This window comes from Dendropsophus ebraccatus, chromosome 6, assembly GCF_027789765.1.
Source record: "Dendropsophus ebraccatus isolate aDenEbr1 chromosome 6, aDenEbr1.pat, whole genome shotgun sequence".
Taxonomy (NCBI): Eukaryota; Metazoa; Chordata; class Amphibia; order Anura; family Hylidae; genus Dendropsophus; species Dendropsophus ebraccatus.
In genome coordinates, this window is record NC_091459.1 from 76,904,963 (window position 1) to 76,928,894 (window position 23,932).

At 40.5% G+C, this 23,932-nt stretch overlaps 1 protein-coding gene across 15 annotated transcripts in view; it reads left to right on the top strand.

Annotated features, from left to right (window-relative positions):
• The window catches only part of TNIK (TRAF2 and NCK interacting kinase), a 214,578-nt gene that overhangs the window by 142,035 nt on the left and 48,611 nt on the right, over window positions 1-23,932 (top strand). For 6 of the 15 annotated variants that reach the window (XM_069975189.1, XM_069975192.1, XM_069975197.1 and 3 more), the window contains exons 13-16: window positions 10,128-10,238; window positions 12,654-12,740; window positions 17,334-17,549; window positions 19,996-20,388. In XM_069975189.1, the coding sequence (XP_069831290.1) occupies window positions 10,128-10,238; window positions 12,654-12,740; window positions 17,334-17,549; window positions 19,996-20,388 (807 nt within the window). The remainder of the gene's footprint in view (window positions 1-10,127; window positions 10,239-12,653; window positions 12,741-17,333; window positions 17,550-19,995; window positions 20,389-23,932) is intronic. The other 9 variants (XM_069975198.1, XM_069975201.1, XM_069975200.1 and 6 more) reach the window with 4 other exon arrangements.

The window sequence follows — 23,932 nt, forward strand, 5'->3', positions numbered from 1 at the left end:
CCTCATTGGTACTTTTTAGGTCAGGTTTTTGCACTTCTCCTCTAATGCTTTTAACTATGCTGCTTGCTGGGTAGATACATGTAAATGGAAAAGGTCCCACTTGCAGCATATAAAGATGTATAGTTTCTCATTGGAATCAATTATCACACACAAAAAAAAAAAAAAAATTCTACGGATAAAAAAAAAAAAGAGCGTGATCACTAAATGCATCTTCACATATATTAAAAAATAACTAATAAAAAGACTTTAGACAAGAGACATCTTTACAGCTACACAGATAATGCATCTTGGTTGGTATGTAACATAGATCTCTATTAAAATAACTTTTAACTACCCATATACCTGCTTTTTTATGAGAACCCGTTGCTCTTGGTTACGACCTATAAAAGGACGGCCAGGCATGCTCAGTTCAACTGCAACCTCCAGAAAGTATTGGCAACTGGTCCCACTGAGCCTGCAAGCAAGGGGCATTGTGGGACAGCGTGTGCGTTGTTGAATTGCAACAGCAGGAACACAAATCAGAGAGAAAACCAGAAGGTGATTAGATTGATAGGGAAGAAAGAGTATAGGGAGGGAAGTTACTCTAGTAAAACAGCACATTTCTATACCTTTACATATCTGTGTGGTATTTATCTGATTTTAGCAACTTTGCTTTATGCTACAATCCCTTTAAGGAACTAAATCATAGTCTGAAGGAAAGAAGGCAAACGTTGGGACTTATAAAACCTGAGGTTAAAGGGGTTGTCCAGCACTACAAAAACATGGCCACTTTTGCCCTACCTTTGTCTCCAGTTCAGGTGTGGTTTGCAATTAAGCTCCATCCAAGTTTCAAACCCCACCCAATCTGGAGACAAGAGTGGTGCAAAAGTGGCCATGTTTTTGTAGCGCTGGGTAATTCCTTTAAAGGGAACCTGTCAGCACTTCGTGGTTCCCTCAGACAAATTTTTCCTTGCTTTTTTGGGGGCTGAAAAAAAGCGCCACAAAAACTAAATTTTTTTCATTTTAGTATAAATTATTATAGACACTTTTATCCCTTTTAAGTCATGTGCTACTTTTTATCATGTGGTTCCACAATTATTTTTAAAGTATTGGGGAAAAAAACACCACTATGCCTATAGACATGATGATTTTTTTTCTGCATTTTTTCCCCCCAATAGAAGTTCATGGAGAAAAAAACACCAATGTTTCTTTGATAAAACACCCAAACACATAGCCAAATATCCCTAAACAAATGCTAAGCCCCAAAAGTTTGTGTGGTTTTTGTGCCTCATATTTCCTCATTGACTCTCAGCGAACATCTGGTTGCCGCATTTTAAAACCCAAAAACACCATTGGCGCCTGCACCACAAGTCAATGGAGCGGTCCCTGCCCCACTGGCTTTACTTGATACATCTCTCCCTATATCTAAACAAGGAGAGATCAATCAAGGTTTCTAAGGCGGCAATGTTCACACATTTCGTTCGTATTTCTTGCGCAGTGTTTCATACATGATTCCAATGTGCGTCTGCAGAGCGTCATGTTATTCGCGCGTATCGCGCGTAATGCTGTACGAACGTTACTGGAACAGTATGTATGACGTGCCTTTTTCATGGGCTACTGGACAATATGTATCACGTGGCTTTTACTGGGCTACTGAAACAGTATATATCAGGTGCCCTTAGTGGGCTACTGGAACAATATGTATAACGTGCCCTTAGTGGTGTTTATCAGGGACACTATAAGTCACTTGTACACACTGGGTACTGGAATGAATACACCTGCTGATGCTGCTGTTATATCATCTATTTCTTAGCACTGAGAAGTGCTTTGGATTCAGAGATGACTTTTTCGCTAGATCTTAGCCCTGAAGAGGACTTTTGGGTTCTGTAGTAATCCTGCCTAACCAAAACACTACTAAAACCTATCTCTCCCTGCTGCAAGATCTTTCCCTGGCTAGGTTGAAAGCGCATCTGCGGTCGAGAGGCAGGAGCCAAGTATTTAAGATTCAAGGTCATGTGGTTCAGCTATCCAATGAGGGTAGATGCTGTTTTCGCACTGCGTGCGTACTCCCATGGTCCCTCACGGCCTCCCTGCATGGTCATTGGATTAAAAAAAGCGCCAACTGCGATGGGAGGGCTTTCGAATGTTTCCCGCGTATTCGACTCACTACTCGATTGTATTAGAATCTTTCGAAAACCGCAATATTCGATCGAATACCTACTCGATCGAATCGTATTCGCTCATCTCTAATGACTTCATGTACTGTTGGTTTTTCAATATGATTAAGTTGTTTAGTTAATCCGTGTCTTGGTTTGTAGATTCTTGTTTACTCCCCTTAAAGTTTTGGCTGCTTTATAAAGCACTTTTTGGTTACTTTCTTTAACTATAATGTACCACACGATAAAGGACATTACTTGTTCGCTTGGCTTTAGTATGAACAATTTAAAAGTAAAGCTTTTAGTGTGGTAAGCGTATAAATAGTTTATATGTAAGTTAGTGAGCATAAAAAACTTCTTGCTCAGTTATTGTGATAAACCAGTAATTTAAGGCGCTGATGTCGAGCAGACAGCAACAATACCCATGAATGAACTGTTCCCACTGTGCTTCACAAATTGCCATACAAAATATAGGTTGCAAAACTTCAATAGTCCAAGGCACAAAAAAAAACACTCACCTAAAAATAAAGTGGCTGACATAAAGGACTGCAGCACGCAGAAGTTAAGTGTTCTTTATGAAACAAAGGCTTGCAGATTGCATCTTTTGTAGATGCTGAATGATGAACAGACTCCATTATGTGCTGGTTATTCTCAACACATTCTATATCACTGCAGCCTTATGTACCTACTTTATACTCCTCTACTGGCAAATGACTTTGCTAAACCCAGGAAGCAGTGGCGGCTGTAGTTGCTGCTCAACACATGCTTGACAAGATGTCCTTTCTGATAAGCAGTCAGGCGGAGCAGCGCTGCTGCCCATCCACAGGAAGTGGTGGAGAGGGTGATTACTTTACAGATGCGTGAGAGCTGTCAAATCCCCTTTCAGTGTACTACTCATGTGCAGAATGTGTACAGGTGGATAAACAGATACAGACTAAAGATTTCTTTAGGTATAAAGAGATGGGAAAAAAAAAATATATATGTATATATATATATATATATGTGTGTGTGTATATAATTTTTTTTTTCCTCAAAAAAATAAAGGGAACACTTAAACAGCACATCCTAGATCTGAATAAAATATTCTCATTGAATGCTTTGTTCTGTACAAAGTTGAATGTGCTGACAACAAAATCTCACAAAAATCATCAATGGAAATGAAATTTATTAACCAGTGGAGGCCTGGATTTGGTGTCACACAAAATTAAAGTGGAAAGACATACAACAGGCTGCGGATGGTCAGTTTATAACAGTTTGTGGAGACACATGCACATTTGTGGCCTGCTGGAGGTCATTTGTGGCTCTGGCAGTACTACTCCTGTTCCTCCTTGCACACGGCAGAGGTAACGTCCTGATGCCGGGTTGTTGCCCTCCTACGGCCTCCTCCATGTCTCCGGGTGTACTTGCCTGTCTCCTGGTAGCACCTCCAGCCTCTGGACACTATGCTGACAGACACAGTAAATCTTCTTGCTGCAGCTCACATTGATGTGCCATCCTGGATGAGCTGCGCTACCTGAGCCACGTTTATGGGTTGTAGTCAGTCTCATGCTACCACCAGTGTAAAAGCACCACCAACATTCAAAAGTGACCAAAACATCAGACAGAAAACATAGGTACTGAGAAGTGGTCTGAAGTTCCCTCCTGCAGAATTACAACTTTATTGAGTGTGTCTTGCTAATTGCCAATAATTTCCACCCGTTGTCTATTCAATTTGCACAACAGCATGTAAAATTGATTAGCAAAAAAGAAAAAAGGAAAAAAGATACAGCTCACCGATACTTCTAGAGTCAGCAGCGACAGATAAGGTGCAGGGTAGGGTGCTCGAGCTTCAGGGCGTTATCCAGGCGCCGTAAGCTTGATATTCAGCAATAGGAGAAGGGGGAGTTGGAAGTCGGCACTCCTGGACGTAGCAAGTTAAAATATAACTTTTATTCGTGCATTAAAATCCCATGGTGGGCATAACAGGACCTACGCGTTTCGCGCTACTGCGCTTAGTCATGGTCTAAGGTGAAGTGAATAAGGAACGAATAATAACAAGCGACCAACCAATAAAAGAGATCCCTACGTCATGGATCACGTGCTGAAACAGCACAAGTGTTGCATAAACAGATACTCCTGCTAATTAGTTATATACGGGTATGAACAACCAAACACTTGGAATAGCAGAAGTAAGCAGCAACTAAAGTTAAATATATATAACATATAAAGAAATTCAAATGCAAAATATATATTATTAATAATGATAAAGTAAGTCATTCTTGAAATTTAAACCATTTGGATGCCGTGTATTCAGGCGGTATATCATTTCTGCCTCTTTATGTAAAACTTGTTTTTGCCAGTCTCCACCTCTTGGTGGTTTTTTAACCTTTATAATGGCATATGTGATAAAAGTACTGACATCTCCCTCATGTGTATCTATGAAATGTTTGGCTGCTCCTGAGACGTTGGCTTTATTCTGTTTTTTAATACTAGTGAGATGTTCGCTCACTCGTTGTTTGAACTTTCTTATGGTACAGCCAACATAATGTAGGCTGCAAGTTGTACACTCGATCATGTAAATAACATGATCGGTGTTACAGTTCATGAAGTCTTTGATTTCATAAATTCTATCTCCATTGCTGTTGCAAAAAGTTGCTGTTTATGCAACACTTGTGCTGTTTCAGCACGTGATCCATGACGTAGGGATCTCTTTTATTGGTTGGTCGCTTGTTTTTATTCGTTCCTTATTCACTTCACTGTAAAATTGATTGTCAGTGAGTTTGATTTCACAGAAGTTTCATATACTTGGAATTAAATTGTGATGTTAAAGTGTTCCCTTTATTTTTTTGAGATATATATATAATATATATATACACACACACACACACACACACACACGTTTTTCTCAACTACATCTAAAAATGTGCTATGTTATGATGTAATCTTATGCTAGCAACCAGTGCATTGAAAGCTCAAGTATGAAAACTTTCAGTGTCACAGGATGCTATTTTCTGCATCTTTAGAGTATAATAATTTATTGTTGCTTTACATAGATCTTTCTCACGGTCTCTTGCAGTACTGTGTGGTTGAAGCAGTTAACCTGTTAATTCTGCTGAATATCACACCTTTATCATTACCCTGATCTTTAAAGTTTACTGGGCAAAAGATCCCATTTAATACATAACAAATTACTTAAAAATATCCAGTCCGAAATTAAGAAAGAACTCCATAGTAATTGTACCTTAAGAATCTTGTAAACAGATGAGATGTCAGGCCAATGTCAGAACATTAGCGAGGAAGGAAAGGCAAACCACATAGGTCGTCATACAACCATCTGAATACAAGAAAACTTTGTGCACAGTGACCGCACCTGAACCAATTCTTAAGTAAAATGTCAGCAAAACTTTGTATAAGTGTTAGAGATCTGGGTGGTGGAGGTACAGTAATCGGGCACATTCTATTAGACTCTGATGTATGGCGGTGCTGCTGAAACGTTGGGTTATCAGTGGCCTGTAGTCTCTGTAATGCATATTGCAAACTTTAAAGCGTCACTGCTGTTATAACTTTTAAAATCTAAATCAACAGGATATAAAGCAAGTTTGCAATATGCATTAATTTTTTGTTTTTTTGTTATCCTTCTGTAAAACAAAGCTGAACTTACCAGAAAGTGTCAAACTGCCTCTCTATATTTGGACCCCGCTCTCAGGTATTTTCCTGCAACCTGGGGTTTATACAGCAGTCCTGTGACCATGTGTTATGTCACAATGCACACTTGAGTGCTTTATTTTTAACACCTAAACAACTCTTTGTATGGTATGTGTATGGACAATCCCAGCCTGTTGGGTAACTTCTTACTGCTGCTGTCCCCTTGGTAATGGAGAGCCATTCGTCTTTCTATGACTGTCCTATATATGCTGCATTTATAGTCCAAGCATCCTTGAAAAGGAAAATGATTCCCTTTTTATTGAGGCAGTTATAGGACTGAAAAATACAAGGTAGATAGGTACCAGTGTGCTTGGTAATATACAAGGCTGGTGTTCTCCGCAGAAAGCATGTGTAGGAAATACCCTGATTCATGCTGACATTTTATTACCTGGCTCCTCTCCACTATTTTGGTTCTTTTCCCTCAACTCTCTGCATTGAACACTTTTGTTGGAGCCATCAATCGATCTTTATACATGCATCATTCATAAGCTGCCAGTACCTCTCGGCTTTTTATATGGTCTTTTATGACTTGTAAGCATTTGTGGTTGTTGCATTCACATCTTCCTGATTGTGTTTCATTTATTGGCACACGACATAGAACTCCACTTTGGATGTTCTTTAACTTTTAATGCAGTTCTTTAAAAGGTCTGATCTCAACTAGGTCATGAGTAGGAGCTGTATGTGTAATGCATCAGGGTAGTGACAGGGAAGTCAGATTCCCTGCTCCTGCCCTCCAGGCATTACCAAGGGATTGTTACTAAAGTAGTTATTTAATGCCATTTTTAAGGAGATGTCTAGGTAAAAAAATATTTATTTTAGAGTACTTATTTAGAGTAAATGTGCATGTACATCAGCAGCTGCAACCACTACCCGTGGCCCCTTATGGTGCGTTTACACAGACAGATTTATCTGACAGATTTTGGAAGCCAAAGCCAGTACTGGATTTGAAAAGAGGAGAAATCTCAGTCTTTCTTTTATGACCTGCTCCCTGTTTATAGTGTGTTCCTGGCTTTGGCTTCCAAAATCTGTCAGATAAATCTGTCTGTGTAAATGCTCCACTAGTGCATGTGTAATAGCACTATTGAATGGGAATCCCCGTCTATTAGAGGGAAGCAATCTCTGAGCAGTTCTCTTTCTGGAGGACCCATCATATTTGTATAATACACAGGACAGCCCATGACTAAATTTGTAGTGACCTTGCAGTGGAAATGAAGATTTGTTGCTACAATCTCCCACATGATTCCACTTGATGAGTGTGGAATGCCTATGTCAAAGGTTCAAATGTGGTAAGATACTGTACCAGCAGCATTCGATTACTGTGGCCATTTACATTTTGGAGTTGATATAAACCGCCTGCCTATTATTGTGTAGATGCCACTGGTGTTGCCCTGTTGAAGCATGGAACCACAAGACCTCTGAAGAAGTCATGTTGTATCTGGTACCAAGTTGTTGGCAAAAGATGCTTTAAAGTGACTCTGTCACCCCCTTTTGTGCATTCTGACATCTCTACACAGGGGTAATGGGTAAATTTAGCAGTTTTCACACCTTATTTTATATCATACGTCATGGTGCTTGTTTAAGTAAAAAGTGATCTTTTATGAACTGCAGATTGTGTTAGGTGGGCGGAGCCTCGCGGCAATAGCGCCACATAGCCCCACCCACAACACACAGTTGACCCCACCCCCTTGGTGGCCATTGGTGGGCCGACCTAGATTGGGTGGGGCCTAGACCTTTAGGCCAGGCTGTTCCAATGGTTGGTGAGGGGGAGGGACCAACTGTGGCATTGTGGGCGGGGCTAAGTGCGTTAATGCCGCGAGGCCCCGTCCACTTAACATAATTTGCAGTTGATCATATTCTAGAGATCAGTGAGGGGCTCTCAGCACCCAGACTCCAACCAGTCAAAACGTTTGACATGTCTCTATGGTGTGTCAAAGTATATGTATTTTTTTTTTTTATTATAGTGACACGTTAAAGGGAAACTGTCACTAGGTTTATGCTGCCTTAAATGAGGGCAGCATAAACTAGTGACAGAAATGCTGAACAGATTGGTGTATTACTTACATTATTCTGTTCCGCCGTTCTCTTAATATGCAGGAGAATATGATTCTTGCCACACCACTCCCCCTGCCCCCAGCTACTGATTAAAATTTCCCTACCTATATACAGCATGGATAGATAAATGCTAATCAGCAGCTGGTGGGTGGAGTTTTTTTGCTTCTCATGAATATCCTGGACTACTGGGCTCATGCACATAATTGAGAGGGCTACTTATTTTCCATGTCATTGAGGAGGATATCTTTGCATCAGCTGCAAATGAATAAAGCTCTAAATAAGATTCAGAAGGGAAGTGTTTTTAGAAAGAACCTGAACTCAAGAGTAAGAGGACACAGTCAGAGGTTAGAAAATAATACGTTACTGAAAGAGTAGTAGATTCTTGGAACAAAGTTCCAGCAGATATGGTTGGTAAATCTACAATAACCGAATATAAGCAAGGAAAATACTAAAAGGGCAGCCTAGATGGACTAAGTGGTCTTTTTCAATGTAAGAAACACTGGATAGCTGCATCTACCTCTTTATAGTGGGCATGTATCATTAGTGTGTGTGTTTAGCCCCCTGGAAGCTTTGTACCCCTTTACAACCGATTTAGGTTTAAAGGTAGGTTCACACTGAGGAATCCACGCGGAGACGTTCCCACGGTCAAGCGCATGTCCATCTGTGCCATATACTCCATTCTATGCACAGGCGGATCCCGCCGTCCGCTGAAAGAATGGACATGTCAATTCTTTCAGTGGACGGCGAAGTTTGCCCGACCATAGAGTGGAGTCTATGGCACAGATGGAGATACTTGTGGGGGGCGAGCAACGAAATTCGCGGAAACTTCTCAGCGTGGATTTCTCAGTGTGAACCCACCCTAGCAGTGTGCAATGCTTTGTCCGGTGTACTGTTTCAAAGTACCATCTATATGAATTTCTAGACCCAAGGCTTCAGCACAACAGTGCCCAGAGCTTTATAATGCTGCTGCCTTAATACGATAGTGCATCCTGGTGCCCAGATAAGTGATGCATATGCACCCAGCTATTCTTCCATTGTATTGTGGTCTAGTTCTGATGCTCACATGCCCATTGCTTGATGGGTGTATATGTTTAGGATGTCTAGCTTTGTAGCAGATGCCATAGTTACTTTTATATATAAAGAACCTGCCTGTAAATCATTCACTCCTAGGAGTCAGTGTCTTTTAATAAGAAGGTGCCATTAGCCTGTCATATAATGACTGCCTGTAAAACTGCTAATCTTCATTCCCTTCCTTCCTTCTTCTGGTCCAGATTCACATTGTACTTACATGATGAGTTCTAGTAATTAAAGATGGATTTGGGGAACGGCTTTATTGCATCTGATATTAATCATAAAGTTTGCCACATGCAGTCACTTGTCTTAATTTAACACAGCACTGCCCTCCGGTGGCCACTTCACCATATTACAACCTTGTGGCATCACACAGCCTCTCACCAGATATTACAGCTCCTCCTCATATTCATAAGGACGCTTTGAAGCACATACTCTGTTTCTGATTGTTTTGTATGCTTGAATGAATGATATCTTTATCATTTCTATATACAGAGTTGATCCTTTTTTGTACATATCTGTGGGCGACGAGGGAGAGGGACTCTTTTTTTTTTTTTTTTTTTGTTTTTTTTTTGTTTACTATCTTCTTGGCTGGATTTTGCTCAGTCTTGGCACTGATGTTGTGCATACCTACTCTTAAGGATGATTAGGTGTACCAAATTCCTACTAATTCATATGGTCAAGAAAGTATGAATGTGATGTTTGGCTGTCCACATCATGTAATGTGTGCTTATGTAATATTTTACACTGTCATATAAGTTGGTGCTAGGATAAGTGGGTTACAGCTTTAACATTCCCATAAGGCACATATATCAAACATGCGGCCCTCCAGCTGTTGCAAAAGTACAATTCCCAGCGTGCTTGGATAAGCCACATTATTGTTCATACTATTGTATTCAGAATGGGGATAACCATTTTATATTTTTATAAACTTATATTTGACATATTACTAAGTAGAACTAGGAACTAAAATATGTAACTAAAATTCTTTAAAATGGAAGCTAATAGTATATCTTTAAACAGTGTGACAGTGTATTGCTTCACTCTTTTCTGTAAGTTTGTGGCTTTACAGACACAAGCAGTGATAAGGGTGATGATTTATAGGATAAAATGATACAGAGGGCTTACCACTTTTCTTTCTGTTGTGAACTGACATTAGTTGAACATCATTTTTGTTTTCTCTAGCAACAGAGGCGAGAAAAAGAGATGAGGAAACAACAGGAAAGAGACCAGCGCCGGCGCTACGAGGAGCAAATGCGCAGAGAGGAGGAGCGAAGAAGGGCTGAACACGAGAAGGTTTTATGTGTTTAAATTGTTTATATTCACATGAGATAAACATGAATTTAAAACTTCCTATTTTTTCAAATCTCTAGGGGGCAGCCTGATGACAAATGATCAGACCCTTAATGCTTTCATTAATACAACAGCTGCTACCCTACATTCATGGATATGTTGAACTGTGTGTTTATTTTATTTGTTTATTTATAGGAGATGCCCCATAAATAATATTTATCACTCCAAAAAAGAGCTGATAAATGTATGATCACTGGGGGAACCCTTGTCCCCCACCTGAATGGGGCTGCAGTCACCTGTGTGTACTACTGCTGTGTTCACTGTGCTTGGCACTAAAAGAAATGTATCATGTGTTATACTCATCCAGAGCACACACATTACTGCCACTCCATTCCGGTGTGTGACGCAGTACTCAGTATTCTTATGGCCTTTAAAGTGTATCTATCATTTGTAAAAACTTCTGACATAGCGACATGGGAGATGTGCGTATCGGTGGGGGTCTGGGTGCTGAGACCCCCACCAATCACTAGAACGAAGGGGCAGAAGCGAACAGCAGCATGCACTTTGCCCCTTTATCTCCGCTATAACTGCAGTATATACTGAATTATAATGGAGCCTTCTAGCCAGAAGTTCCATAGGCTCCCATTTTAATTCTGTAGACTGCCTATATTAGTAGGCTACGGAATTCATCTCCGTATAGCTGAGATGAAGATGCTGCTTGGCACTTAGGCCCCTTCGTTCTAGATATCAGCGGGGTCCTCAGCACCTGGACCTTGACCAATCCAGACTTCTGACATGTCACGGTGACATGTCAGTAGTTTTTACAAATGATAGTTACACTGGATATGTACTGATATGTACTGAATGTAAGTGACAAATCCAGGTAACACAAATAGATCTCTGACAACTTGTAGGCACTTGAAAGGTACATTAAAAATACTCCTCCCCCCCCCCCCCCCCAATATCGAAAAATATCCTAGCAATTCCTACATAAAACCTTCAGCTCCTTTAATCCCATTTAGTCTCATGTAGCAATTATATCTTGAAAGAAATTTCCTATTGGTGTCCCTTTCCTCCTTCTCCTCCTTACAATCTTGTCTCTGGTTATAAGGCAGTTGGCTGCAAAAGCATGAGGAGACAAATATTGTTAAACCTGCCTCCTTAACTATGCACTGTCACCTTGGTTGTCTGTCAGCTAAAATGAATCCCCTTGTTCTTTGCAAGATTTCTAGAAGACAGGAATTTTTTATGCCAGTTTTTAGACAAAGAGGCCTAAAATGTAACAATGCTGCTTGGTCTACCAGCATCATAATATAGATCACGAGAAGCTGAGCAGATTGTGATATAGTTTAGTGTAAAATGTATAAATTACTGATTGAACTCCTTGCTCATTTTGGGCTTAGGAGTCTAGTGGGTGGTTCTACTCTACAAAGATAGATGTCAGTCACTGTTTAGGGCCGCCCACTGGGCTCCTTAGACCAGAATAAGTAGGGGTTTCTATGAATCAAATAAGTTATACTGTATCTTTTCCCACAACTCTGTAACATGATGATGGCAGTTCAGACAGCTTGTTTAACATGTGAAAGGCTCCCTTTAAGTCTTAGGTTTAGTGTTAGTTAACCCTTTCAAGACCATGTGTCATTGATGCCTCAATGCCCAGGACGTTTTAGGACTGCAGCTTATAGGATCATAATGATCTCATAAGTTGAAGTCCCTAGCTTTTCCCCCTCTCCTCTGTCCCATGTTGCTGTTAGAAGCTTGTAACAGAGACAGGGGAGAGAGGAGAGGGGGCAGATCACATAGCAGAGCCCCAATAGCTACTAGACAGAGAATTCTCCCTCTGTAAAGGGAGAATTCCGTCTGAAGCCTAAAGCCCTATAGATGCTGCGGTCGTAGTGACCGCAGCATCTATAGGGTTAACTTGCGGCGAGTCCCTGGCTATCACTGACAGCTGGGTCCCTCCGCAGATGGCCCGGGCACAGCTCTTGTGCCTGTGTCATCATGTTTTTCGTAAATTTTTGTCGCTGCAGCCTCGGGTATGGCCAATGAAAAAGATCCAAAACAGAAGATTATGAATGTTTACATGAAACTTGTAAGAGCAGTTTAGACCCTTTATATCTACAGAGGAGATTACATCTGGATGTAAGAAGAATAATGCAATGACCCAGGAAGACACAACCTTATCCATAAATATAGAAGAGGCAAAGCCTCCTTACAGTATTTTCAGAACGTTAGGCTCTAGTCAAGTTGTTGCACCTGTATCTGAGATGAAGCTAACCCTTCTATCCGGTTTATTTGGGTACCTCTATACTGCTCATCTTAGCTCTTACTAATTTATATGGTTTCTGTTCATGTATCTGATGTCCTATTTCCCTAACCTCTAGCTTTCTTACCTCTTTCTCTCTTGGACACGGTAAGGAGTACATCAGGCGACAGCTAGAGGAGGAGCAGAGGCAGTTAGAGATCTTGCAGCAGCAATTACTGCAGGAACAAGCTCTGCTTCTGGTAATGAACGTGCGTCCTGCTGTAGCATGTCCACTCCATCATGTGTGTGCATGACAGCAAGTGTTTGTCAATCATGCCACCCTCATGACCTACTGCATGACATCTGCATGTTTATCTGTCTGTATTTGTGACGTCCTGAATTCAGCGTGTGGCCACAGGAGATGTTTTTTAACCTGCACATACTATTCAGTAGCAATGGAAAGTAGTTGAGAATCTGGGACTGTGTGATCATATGCCTTATCCTAAAACAATATCAATGTGCAAACAAAAAAAGGTCAAGGTTTAAACTAATAAATGAATAGTAGAAATAGTGATCACAGAAAAAAGTATAATACAGTACCTTTATCCATGTACCGTAGTTCTGCTGTATTCAATCACAGTCTGTTCTTTAATCTGTCACTCCAGATATAAGCCTTATATTTTATGCAAATTTGGAGATAAAACCTAAGGGGCGTTCCCCTGAGCTACAAAAGCCATGGCTGTGTACCGTTGTCTCTCCTAACACCCTTATGCCTACATGTAAATGCCCATGTTTAGATTCATGGGCTATTCATTGTCCGTTTTATGTAGAAAAAGAAAAAATGTATTTTTTAGGGGGACGTGTGTGTTTTTGTAAGTTTACTTTGACAGTGATCAGTAGATCTCTGCTATAATAGACTGCAATACTACTCTTGTGAAGTGCAATGTACCGAGCCATGCATCAGCCACGGCTGCGTATCTAGACACCCATAGCAGGCTTGGGGACCTTCACAAGGCCCCCAGCTGCTATGGAAACCCATCGGCAACAGCAATAATGACACCCTCAGCAAAGGGAGTTGATGGTTAAAGAACCGTTGTACAAGCAATTCTCTGTTGGATGATTTCTTCATAGACATGGCCATATACATTTTAGTCCATATTGGCAATTAGGCTGCGCGCACTACCTATACATGATCAGCCAGATTCGATGAAGGATGAACAATCTTTCTAGGAATATTTTCCCCCAAAGATTGTTCACAAACAAAAGATCCTTCCGTAACATTTTTGTGTCCAACTAGTGGCCAAAAATTTTCAACACCACCGATTTTTTTTTTTGGCAGATGATGACAGTCTGTCATCAAGGGGCCAAAACGATCATCCATTGTACAATTTCCGACGATAAACCATTGCTTTGGTTGAAATTGTCCATCTTCATAAACTTTAATCAAAGATGTATGGACGCCTTAACCTGTTCCCTTTCCTTGTTCCATCTAAAGATCTCTATAAACTTTAAATACTGATGTCCTTATTAAGCGTATGGGGGCCACCTGAGTCTCCACCAGCATCATCTGTAAGTGGACTACACCGAAAATACTATCTGGGGAACCCCAATCAAAAACAGATTCATGACTAAATGTCAAAATAATGTTTATTGAATCAATCACAGAAAAACAACATAAAAAAACAAGACCTGGGGAGGTGGGAGACCACGCTGTTGGGACAAGTTATTGAAAGTTCCAGTGCATCCATATATATCACATTATCAACTGTATACTATAATTCATCCAGCATAAAGTGCATGAGTAAAAAAGTGCTAGTGCTTGTTGCTATAGTACGCCGATAAGAATCGACTACATATAAAAGGTACACATGGATGATGAAATATGTTACCAGTATATAACACAGGTCCCAATCCACTGGTCCTCCACCTCACACCTCTATTGAAGGTGTATACATACCTTAAAGGGGTTATCCAGCAAAAATCTTTTTCTCCAAATAAACTGGTTTTAGAAAGTTATATAGATTTGTAACTTCTATTTAAAAATCTAAAGTCATTCTTTACTTATGAGCTGCTGTATGTCCCACAGGAAATGTTGTTTCCATTTCTGACACAGTGCTCTTTGCCGACAGAAACTGCCCAGAGCAGCAGCAAACTTCCATAGAAAACCTCTCCTGCTCTGGATAGTTCCTGTTATGGACAGAGTTGTCAGCAGAGAGCACTGTGTCAGAAAAAAAAACACCATTTCCTGCAGGACATACAGCAGCTGATAAGTATGGGATGCAAAACAACACTGCAGAGACACCATCACGTGTCTCGACGTCAGTGAACTAGCCAGACCTTCCTCCGGGAAGGAACAACCAAGCCAGGGAATGTCTCCAGTCAAGGAAACCACCCAAGCAAGGTATCCATCCACAGACAGCTGTTTCGGGGGTTTTGCCCCTCATTAGTGTGGAGTAGTGTGCATGCACTTACTAGTCATTGCTCCCACTAGCCAGAAACCTACTCCACACTGATAAGGGGCAAAAAACCCTGAAACAGCTGTCTGTGGATGGATGCCTTGCTTAGGTGGTTTCCTTAATTGGAGACATTCCTTGGCTTGGTTGTTCCTTCCCGGAGGAAGGTCTGGCTAGTTCACTGACGTCGAGACACGTGATGGTGTCTCTGCAGTGTTCTTTTGCATACTTGATTTCCCAGGGGGCAATGTTCTAGAATACACTGACGTTGAGACATGTGATCGTGTCTCTGCGGTGTTTTGGTTGATCTCCCTGAGGTCAACCAGCGTCCTTTTGATAAGTATGGGATGACTTGAGATTTTTAAATAGAAGTAAATTTTCACTGGACAACCCCTTTAAGAAAAGCTATCTGCAGGCAATTGGGCTGTCTGCATTGCTTTATATAGTCAGCTTACACTGTCAGATATTTAATGTATGTGACCCGCTAAAGAAACATTTGCTGGATTTTGTGACATTCTGTTAGACTGCCGTGTCATTTCTGTTTTTAATCCTATTTCAGAAAATGTAATGTCATAGTTTGTCAGCAAGGATGATACAGATATTCAGCAGAATTTTTGACACATATGACATGATTGAATCACAGATTTTGACATGACCAGCTGACCATCTAATGTGTATCGAGACCCCCTAAATTGCTCCAGGTGCCATATTTGGGGGGGGGGGGGGGAGAAGGGTCTAGCTTTTGAACATGCTCTGACGGTAGATAAGGTGCTGCCAGTGTTGCCATTCTGAACAAATGTATTCTGGGGTAGGCCAAGCATGCATGGCATCGGGGGACTACTTAACCTAGAGCAGACAGCTGTCTAATGCATCTAGCCGACCTTACTGTAATCTCACAGTTTACATGTAGTTTATGATTACCAGGATAAGCATTATGGAGGAGATTTATCAAACATGGTGTAAAGTGAAACTAGCTCAGTTGCCCCTAGCAACCAATCAGATTCCACTTTTCATTCCTCACAGACTTTTTGGAAAATGAAAGGTGGAATCTGGTTGGTTGCTAGGGGCAACAGAGCCAGTTTCACTTTATACCATGTTCATATACCATGTTGATAAATGCCCCCCTATATATTTATATTTTGTTCAACTGTGCACTTAATGTTGTATGAGGCTTTTCATCTACACGTGTTGTTGCACCACCTTCAGCTTAGACCATCTGATCAGAGGGGTGCTGTCACACAGCTCCCTGCCCATTGGTTGTTGGTAGAATCACCGTAGCTGGGTTTACACTGTGAAACACAGGGGTTTCACAGGGGTTAAACACAAATGGTTCTGTACAATGTGCAGTGCTCATGCCATCTTACTGCAGTTCAGCTCCTATTAAAGTGAATAGCCTGTACACAGTGTACAGAGACAGAAGCTTCTGGCCAAATTCTCAATTCTTAGAATAGAGCTGGCTGTGATAGTTCTGCTGAACAACTTATTGCCGGAGTAACAGGAAATCCCTTTAATTGTAGGCTACTTGATTAATTTTTCATACTATAGCAGATGTTGCCTGTACTGATTTTATTCACATTGTTATCCACTATGGGTAGCACTCTTGATTTATTGCTAATAGGTGCACTTGCACCTTCATACATTGGGAAGTGCAGATACGGCCCAGTAGTTAGTGGTAAATCACAAGCAATATTTGCTAATGCTTATGTAGGATTACTCGTAGAAATGTTAAAGGGTGGTTCTGCATGATATGTAATGTAAGGATATGCCAGTCAGACAGGTCATTAGGTTATGTCTGTAAGCATGGACCACCATCAGAATTGCTGGGCGCTGGTGCTGGGTTTAATGCCATGGTTTTGTTGAAATCCGTAAGACTGAGGCTACTATTACACCATGCGATTTTTTTTTTTTGATGATTAACGATCTCAAACAACCGCTATGGCAACCGACCCGAAATAGTTTGCCCAATTACACGGATTGATGATCGTTACTTATGACCATTCTTGCGGTCGTTTTGTCGTCGCTATTGCGTACATTTCAGCTATGACTTATTACACCGAATGATTTGCAAACAACCGACAATTTCTCGTTGGTCGTTTTTATTTGGCTGCTATTTGAAGAAACGATTGTCGTTTAAATCCAAACAATCTAATGATTTTTCGAACGATAATCATCCCGTGTAATACGGCCCTTAGAGGTTTTTGATGCAGATCTTTTGTTTGAGGAACTGTCTTTCATAGTGACATACTAGGCTTAAATCACCTTCACTACGGTATGTGTAAGAAACCTTTTTGGTGCTTTGAATGTTCCCTCCCTTTCTGCAGACATCACTCATAACTCCTTAATATTATTAGTATTGTAGACTATTTTGTAACTTGTCTGTCTTTGTTGATTTTCCTAAAGGAATATAAACGCAAACAGCTAGAAGAACAAAGGCAAGCAGAAAGACTACAAAGACAATTGCAGCAGGAGCGAGACTATTTAGTCTCTCTGCAGCAACAGCAACAACAGCAACAGCAGCAGCAGCGGCAACAGGAGCAGAGACCATCCGACAAGAAGCCCCTATATCATTACAAGGAGGGACTGAACCCTGCCGAGAAACCTGCATGGGCAAAAGAGGTATGGTGGCTGTATTATCTAGAAACTGCTGCCGTCCACTTAAGTTTATATGAGGCCAGGAACCCTTCACTTCATTTATGATCAATGCACCAGGTTTATGTGTACTTTTGAATTGTTTGACTTTCAATTGTTTTTGATTTACTAATGTTAAGCCTGTGGAGGGCACTGTTTTACATTGCAAATCTTTTATTGTTTTATTTGGGAGTCCTCCTATATGTTGTATGAACTGTTAGTTGTTTAAATGTTTTGTAGTGTCATAAGACCAAGATTTATATATTTTGGATTTAGCTCCCTGTCACTTTGCCCTTAAAATCACCCCCTCCATTTTATAATCACTTAGCAAAAGTTAAGGCAATAATATGTGTACTTGTAAAAGAAAAAATACAATAATGGAATACTTACTTTAAATGCAGTATATTCTTATGACTGTTTTGAAGATGAAGTACAGAAATGCTCGTTGTTCAAGCACTCCCCCTTCTCTTTTTATTTGCTCCCTGGCTGCAGACTCACATGTAAGAAGATGGCTTTCCCATATTGCAGCGTTATTTCGGTGCTCCAACACCGTTCGGATCCCATTGGCACCTACGTCACATCTCGTCTGATTTTCTTGATTCTCCAGCGCTTTTGAAGACCAGAAATCAGTGTCTTCAATGCATCTCTGTGAGTGCTCTCCTAGAGATGCATTAAAGACACTGACTTCCAGCCTCAGAAGATGTGGGTGCCATTGGCATTTGAACAGCATCGGAGCAACAAAATAACGCTGTGCTGCGGTAAAGCGATCATCCCTGAGTGGGCGAGTCTGCAGCCAGGAAGCCAATAAAAAATAAAGGGGGTGTGGTTCTTTGAGGACAAAGTGTCTGGGGTGTTTCTAAGTTGAAGTGCTGTAACTCCTCCTTGCTCCCCCACCCAGCCCTATTTCTGCTTGATTAACAGTCAGCTTTCAGTGCTGAGCCCTGTTTCCAAATTTTGTTGTTGTATATACTAGTTGTCACAGGTGGGAGATTTGGAAGCAGGGTTCAGCTTGCAGCTGGCTGTCAATCAAGCAGGAATAGGGGTGGGAGAGGGTGCAAGGAGGGATTTAACCCCTTAGGTCTTCAGAATTGACACTTTGCACCAGAGACAAAGGCATTTTTCTGTGTTATGTGCAGACAGATCTATGAAAGGTACCACTTGTCTCATTGACATAACAGCTATCTAACAGTATCAGAAGTTTGGAACATGAACTGCATTGTTAGCATCCCTTTAATGAGGCTGCCTGCCTTTAAATCATTCCCTTTGTCACCCTACAACAAGAAGGTGAGGGAATTCTATGGAAAATGTTTAGGTTCCTCCTTGATGCATTAGCAAAAATGTTTTTGGCTGCTCTGGCTAATAGAGGGGGGTCCTGATTAGGGATGTTACCTCCGAATTCTGTAATATTTAAAAACACTTAAAATGGGGTTTTCTAAACCAAACAGCCCCATTAAGTAAAATACATGTAATTATTATCCCTTTTACTTAATCTCCATGAAATCAAGGAATTGCTGTTATTTGGACCTAACTAATCTTAGAAAGACCCAAACGTTATACTTGTTACCTCAGAGCTCAACTTTCATTTTCCTAGAGCAATATTAGAAATGAGAGCTGAGTTGTGATTGGCTGCTTTGGGCACTAAAGAGATTTCTTACAATAAGACAGCTTGTTAAATCTTCCCCTTAGTTGTAAAATGATAAAAAAGAAAGAGTCCACCTGAAAATCTTACTGTCGCTCCCCTTGCGTTATTCACTACAATGCTGTGGAACTAACCACCTATTTGCTAAGGTATTTTAGAGAAATCATAGGATTTAAATCCGTTGGGAACAGATTGACTAGTCACCAGGTTAGTTCCTTGTTGCAGCTGTATGCCCTGCCAGTCTTAATTGATGAGTCTCTGTTTTGTGTATAGGGAAAAGCCTATCAATCATACCAGGCAGGGCAGGGAGTCACTGTGGGTCTGTCCTCCCCACCATCTATTAGTTACCCCTGCTACTGCCAGGTTTTAAACCTATGATCTCTCTGAAAAGCCATATCATTGCGGCCTGTTTTTTTTTTAACAGAGCCTGTCTCTGTTTCATGCTACCCATGGTTCAGGCAGCATGAAACCACTGACAGTTTGCCTTTAAATCTATCCCTGGCATTGGCTTCAGAAAATGCTAAAAAAAAGATACAATAAATTAGTGTCCATGTGTCTAGGCAGTCACATTACATAGTAACCCACTTCTAACCTGAATGCAATAGAAAGTGCATGTTACAACAAACCATTGCTAACAGAAATTCAACCAAGTAAAATGAACATACAAATACATGGTATGCCAAAGTCATTAAGGAATGTGATGTGCATGCTCCATTAAATTATCTAATTTGTCATTGTGAGTTTTTCTTTTATGTTGTGTTGTAATAGTATAATTTTGTGTGATCCCACTCCCAGGTTCAACAGCGATCTCTTAGTAATTCGCCTGTTCTTCCAGCTAAGCAGCAGCACACTTCTGTTATCGAGCAGCAGGTGCCCCTGGTCACCAAAGATGCATCTACTACTAGTTGGCAACCCTCAACTAGGCCAAATTCTCAGAACCTGCAAGCATCAGGTCGTGTGAAAATGGACAACTTAGCTCCACCCATGATATTGCCTTCAATTCAGATTTCCAAATCAGGGCCCTGGTCACAAGCAACACAGAGTGAAGTGCAATCTCTAGATGATGAAGTGAGATTCTTACTCCAAGTGAACTCACAAGAAAATGAACCAGGGAGAAAATCAGTAACATCCCTTAAAGGGTCCCGATCACAAGGATGTAGTCCAGCCAGGGACACGGGATTTACCAAGGTCATGAGAGGTTTCAATTCTTTACCAAAACATACATGCATGAACCATTTACCAAGCATCTGTGAAGGCACAAGGCATATAGTCACAAGCTTTTCTTGTGTATCAGCGTAACTTCACGTGAGGACAGGTCATGCATGAGTAGTGTACGTCTTGGGAATCTTGGTACTTTAGGACATCTTTAACAATGTCATACCTGCTGTTAAAAGCATGTATTAACCTCATAATACCTGACTATGGTGGCTTCAAGATATACTTAATGAAAGTCATATGTAGCATCCAATCCTAACAGCTCCCTTGGAAGCGGTTACTTTACTATATCTCTGTACTACCACATACTAATTGCTGTCTTTATTCTTTGGTCCCTTACATGTCCTGTTGTGTTGTCTTCTGAGTCATCGGCTTTGAGTTTGTTTCTCGTCTTATGTATCTTTTATCAGTTACTCCTAAAAACATATATTTTGGCAGTATCTGTATTGACATTTTTAGGCACTATTTTTTTATTTCATTTGTAGCACACTGTGAATTATGCTACATTTTAAACATTTCTCAAATAATGACAAATTCTAAACTAAGTAAAATGGCAATAAAAAAATTAGAAAAGCCTTAAGGACAAAAAATGGCAAACAGAAGTTCCCACCAACATGATTAGCAATATTTTCTAAAGTGCTAGGGTACCTTGAACATATCGCTGCTGAATTATGTGCTATACTGGTCAACCTGAACATCACTTTAAAAAAAAAAAAGAAGTCTTTGTAGGGATCAGAAGATCGCCTGGGTAAGCTGTCAGTAGCCACAACTTTAGCATTGTATGTTGACCATTCCAATGAATTACTGTCCATATAATGCATAAAGGAAGAGTCACTATATAGAGTTGCTTTCTATTCTTGCACATATAGTTGAAGAGGTCCCGAATAGTTGATCGCTCTCTTTTTGGCACCCATTTGCCCTAACATAGTTAATATGGTGTGCCATTGTGGCCATGCTCCTTTTACTCCATGCTTGGTGCAATTTTTCTAAAGTAGAGAGTGGAGCGTAAACCCACCCAAAAGCAATGCATGAAAATATACTACATTTTTATGACCGGAAACTGGTGTAAAAACCTAAATGAATTCCCTACTTAAGATCATAATCTTGTTATCACACAATAGAAGTTAGGCCCTGTTCCCAGCCATCCGGCTCAGTTTCCCTCTGGTGTTGTAAAAAAACTGCTAGAACTTATCCCATTATTCTCAAAGGGGTCGTTCAAGGCATCCAGAGTTTTCATAGCTAGTACACAGTTGTAATAATGATATAATAAGGACCCATTCCTGGTGGATGACAACAAGCCGAGATATTAAAAACCGTTGGGAATTGATGCAGAAAGTATATTACAAAATAGAAATTTTTTTTTTTAGTATATGCTTTGTATATTGAAATTGGAATTACCCTAAAAAATGGAATGTTTTTTTTATTTAGTTGCCCACAGTGGTTATTATCATAGCAACTGTCAAACAGTTAAATCCAGTGATTTATGGGCAACCCCTCAATTAAGCTGCCGTTAGAGTTCTCATTCTTTGTCATCTGGCCTAGTCCGTCATGGAATATCATTTTAGTTGCAAGTTGCTTATCCAGAGATTCCTGCATGGCATTGTTTGGCTCATCTGCCCTACTTTGTGCACCTCCTTTACTCCCATTGTTTGCAGTACATCTGCCCCATTTTCTACCCCATCTTCCTCTTGCACCATATCTACTCCTTGTACATTTGCATCACATTATTGGCCCACTTTTACAGTAAATGAAACACCATGGTCTTCATGTGGCGTCACATATTAAGCTGGACAGAGTGATGCTTGACTTGTGGGGTTACCATCAGCCTTATCTCTCATACTTGTTTAGAGAGGTGTAGGCTGGTTAGGGTAAATCTCTTGCACTAGCCATCTGATTTCTCATGACATAGTAATATTGTACACATTGTAGGGTAATGTCACAATTCTGCCAAGTATCTCATTGCCAGTTACTGTTGCTATGAAATCAGGAGCGCATGCAGCCACAATAACTCAGCATCATTCATTCACCAAAGAACTTGCTAGGATGATCTCTCTTGAGTGTTGAAGTCACTCTTTTATACTAAGGGTATTTCATGCAACTATCTGCTTTAAGCTAAATATAGAGACAACAGAAAAATTGTTATTGCCTGTACTGCCATTACTATAGTTAGCGGAGTATGCCCTCACTTGTAATCATACGTCTCTGAATGTCATTGGCTGGTGGTGGTTAATAGTGATCCTTTCTGAAACTCTGTCCATTGTATGCAATACTCTTTCTCATAGAAGTGTGCTGTGTGTTTATCTATGTATTGTCTTTTATTGAAGCATGTTTCAGGCACAATATTATATAAATTCATTGAAGTGTTGTGCATGGTCGGCAATAAAATTGTGCTACTGTGTCTTGCGGAGGTGAAACGGTGTATGTACTCACCCGTGTTGGGGGTTATTATTAATGAACTTAAAAAGAGACAAAGAGTAATGGTAAAGTCCTGTATAATACTTCTGATATTTCCTTATGGCTCTTCTTTTTTTAAGTATCTATTTTTTTTTAAGAATCTGAATTTCTTGATGCCTTTCCAACTTTAATAATTCTCTTATCATCTGATTTTCCGGTGTTTACCTCATAGTTTACTTCTGAAGCATAAAAATCTGCCCTGGCCATATGGTGACCATACAGAAGAACGGCCTATCAGAGTTTAGGTGCCCATCCACCTTAAATGGCTATGTCTCCTGATACCCCCATTCACATAAATGTTCAGCTTGGCTGTGTGTTCATGTGTTGGGTAAAGGGGAGGTAAGCTGATGCCAGAGAACTCTGGTAGCAACTTGTCTCCCTGAAAACAGAGGGTCAAGCAGTGGAACTTACCCAACATTTTTTGGGGTGGACAGTCAGCATGTCCAGCTAAAATCTTTGGAGTTAGCCAACTTTTCAATAAGGGAGATGGGGGATGAACTATCTTTTGGCTGACTAGATATGGCTCCCGTCCTCACCATACACATGGACATACGTCACAGCTTGGGAGACCCCATACAGATGGCTGGACCCATCCCCAGAATTTGTTTCAGACGACATTAGTGAAAAGCATATAGTGAGCTTTACTTATAACTGAACTGTATCTTATACTGTGCCCCTGAGACCTCAACCAGGACAGATTTTTTTTTTTATGGTGGAAGTAAACAAGGGATGTTTTCTATTGAAGTGCAAGAAGAGATCTTAAAGGGGTACTTAAAGGGGGATTTGCCACTGTTTTGGGCAGTTCCTGTCATGAACAGAATTGGCAGCAGAGAGCACTGTGTCAGACTGGAAGGAAAACTCCACTTCCTGCAGGACATACAGCAGCTCATAAGTACTGGAAAATGTAAGAATTTTTAATAGAAGAATAGAAGAATTTAAAAATCTATACTGTATAACATTTTTTCTACGGCGTACCTCTGTATAGACTATACTAAATTAGCACACAGTATTTTGGAACAATGCTTTCATTAGATGAAGAAATAGCCAATCATTGCACCACTAA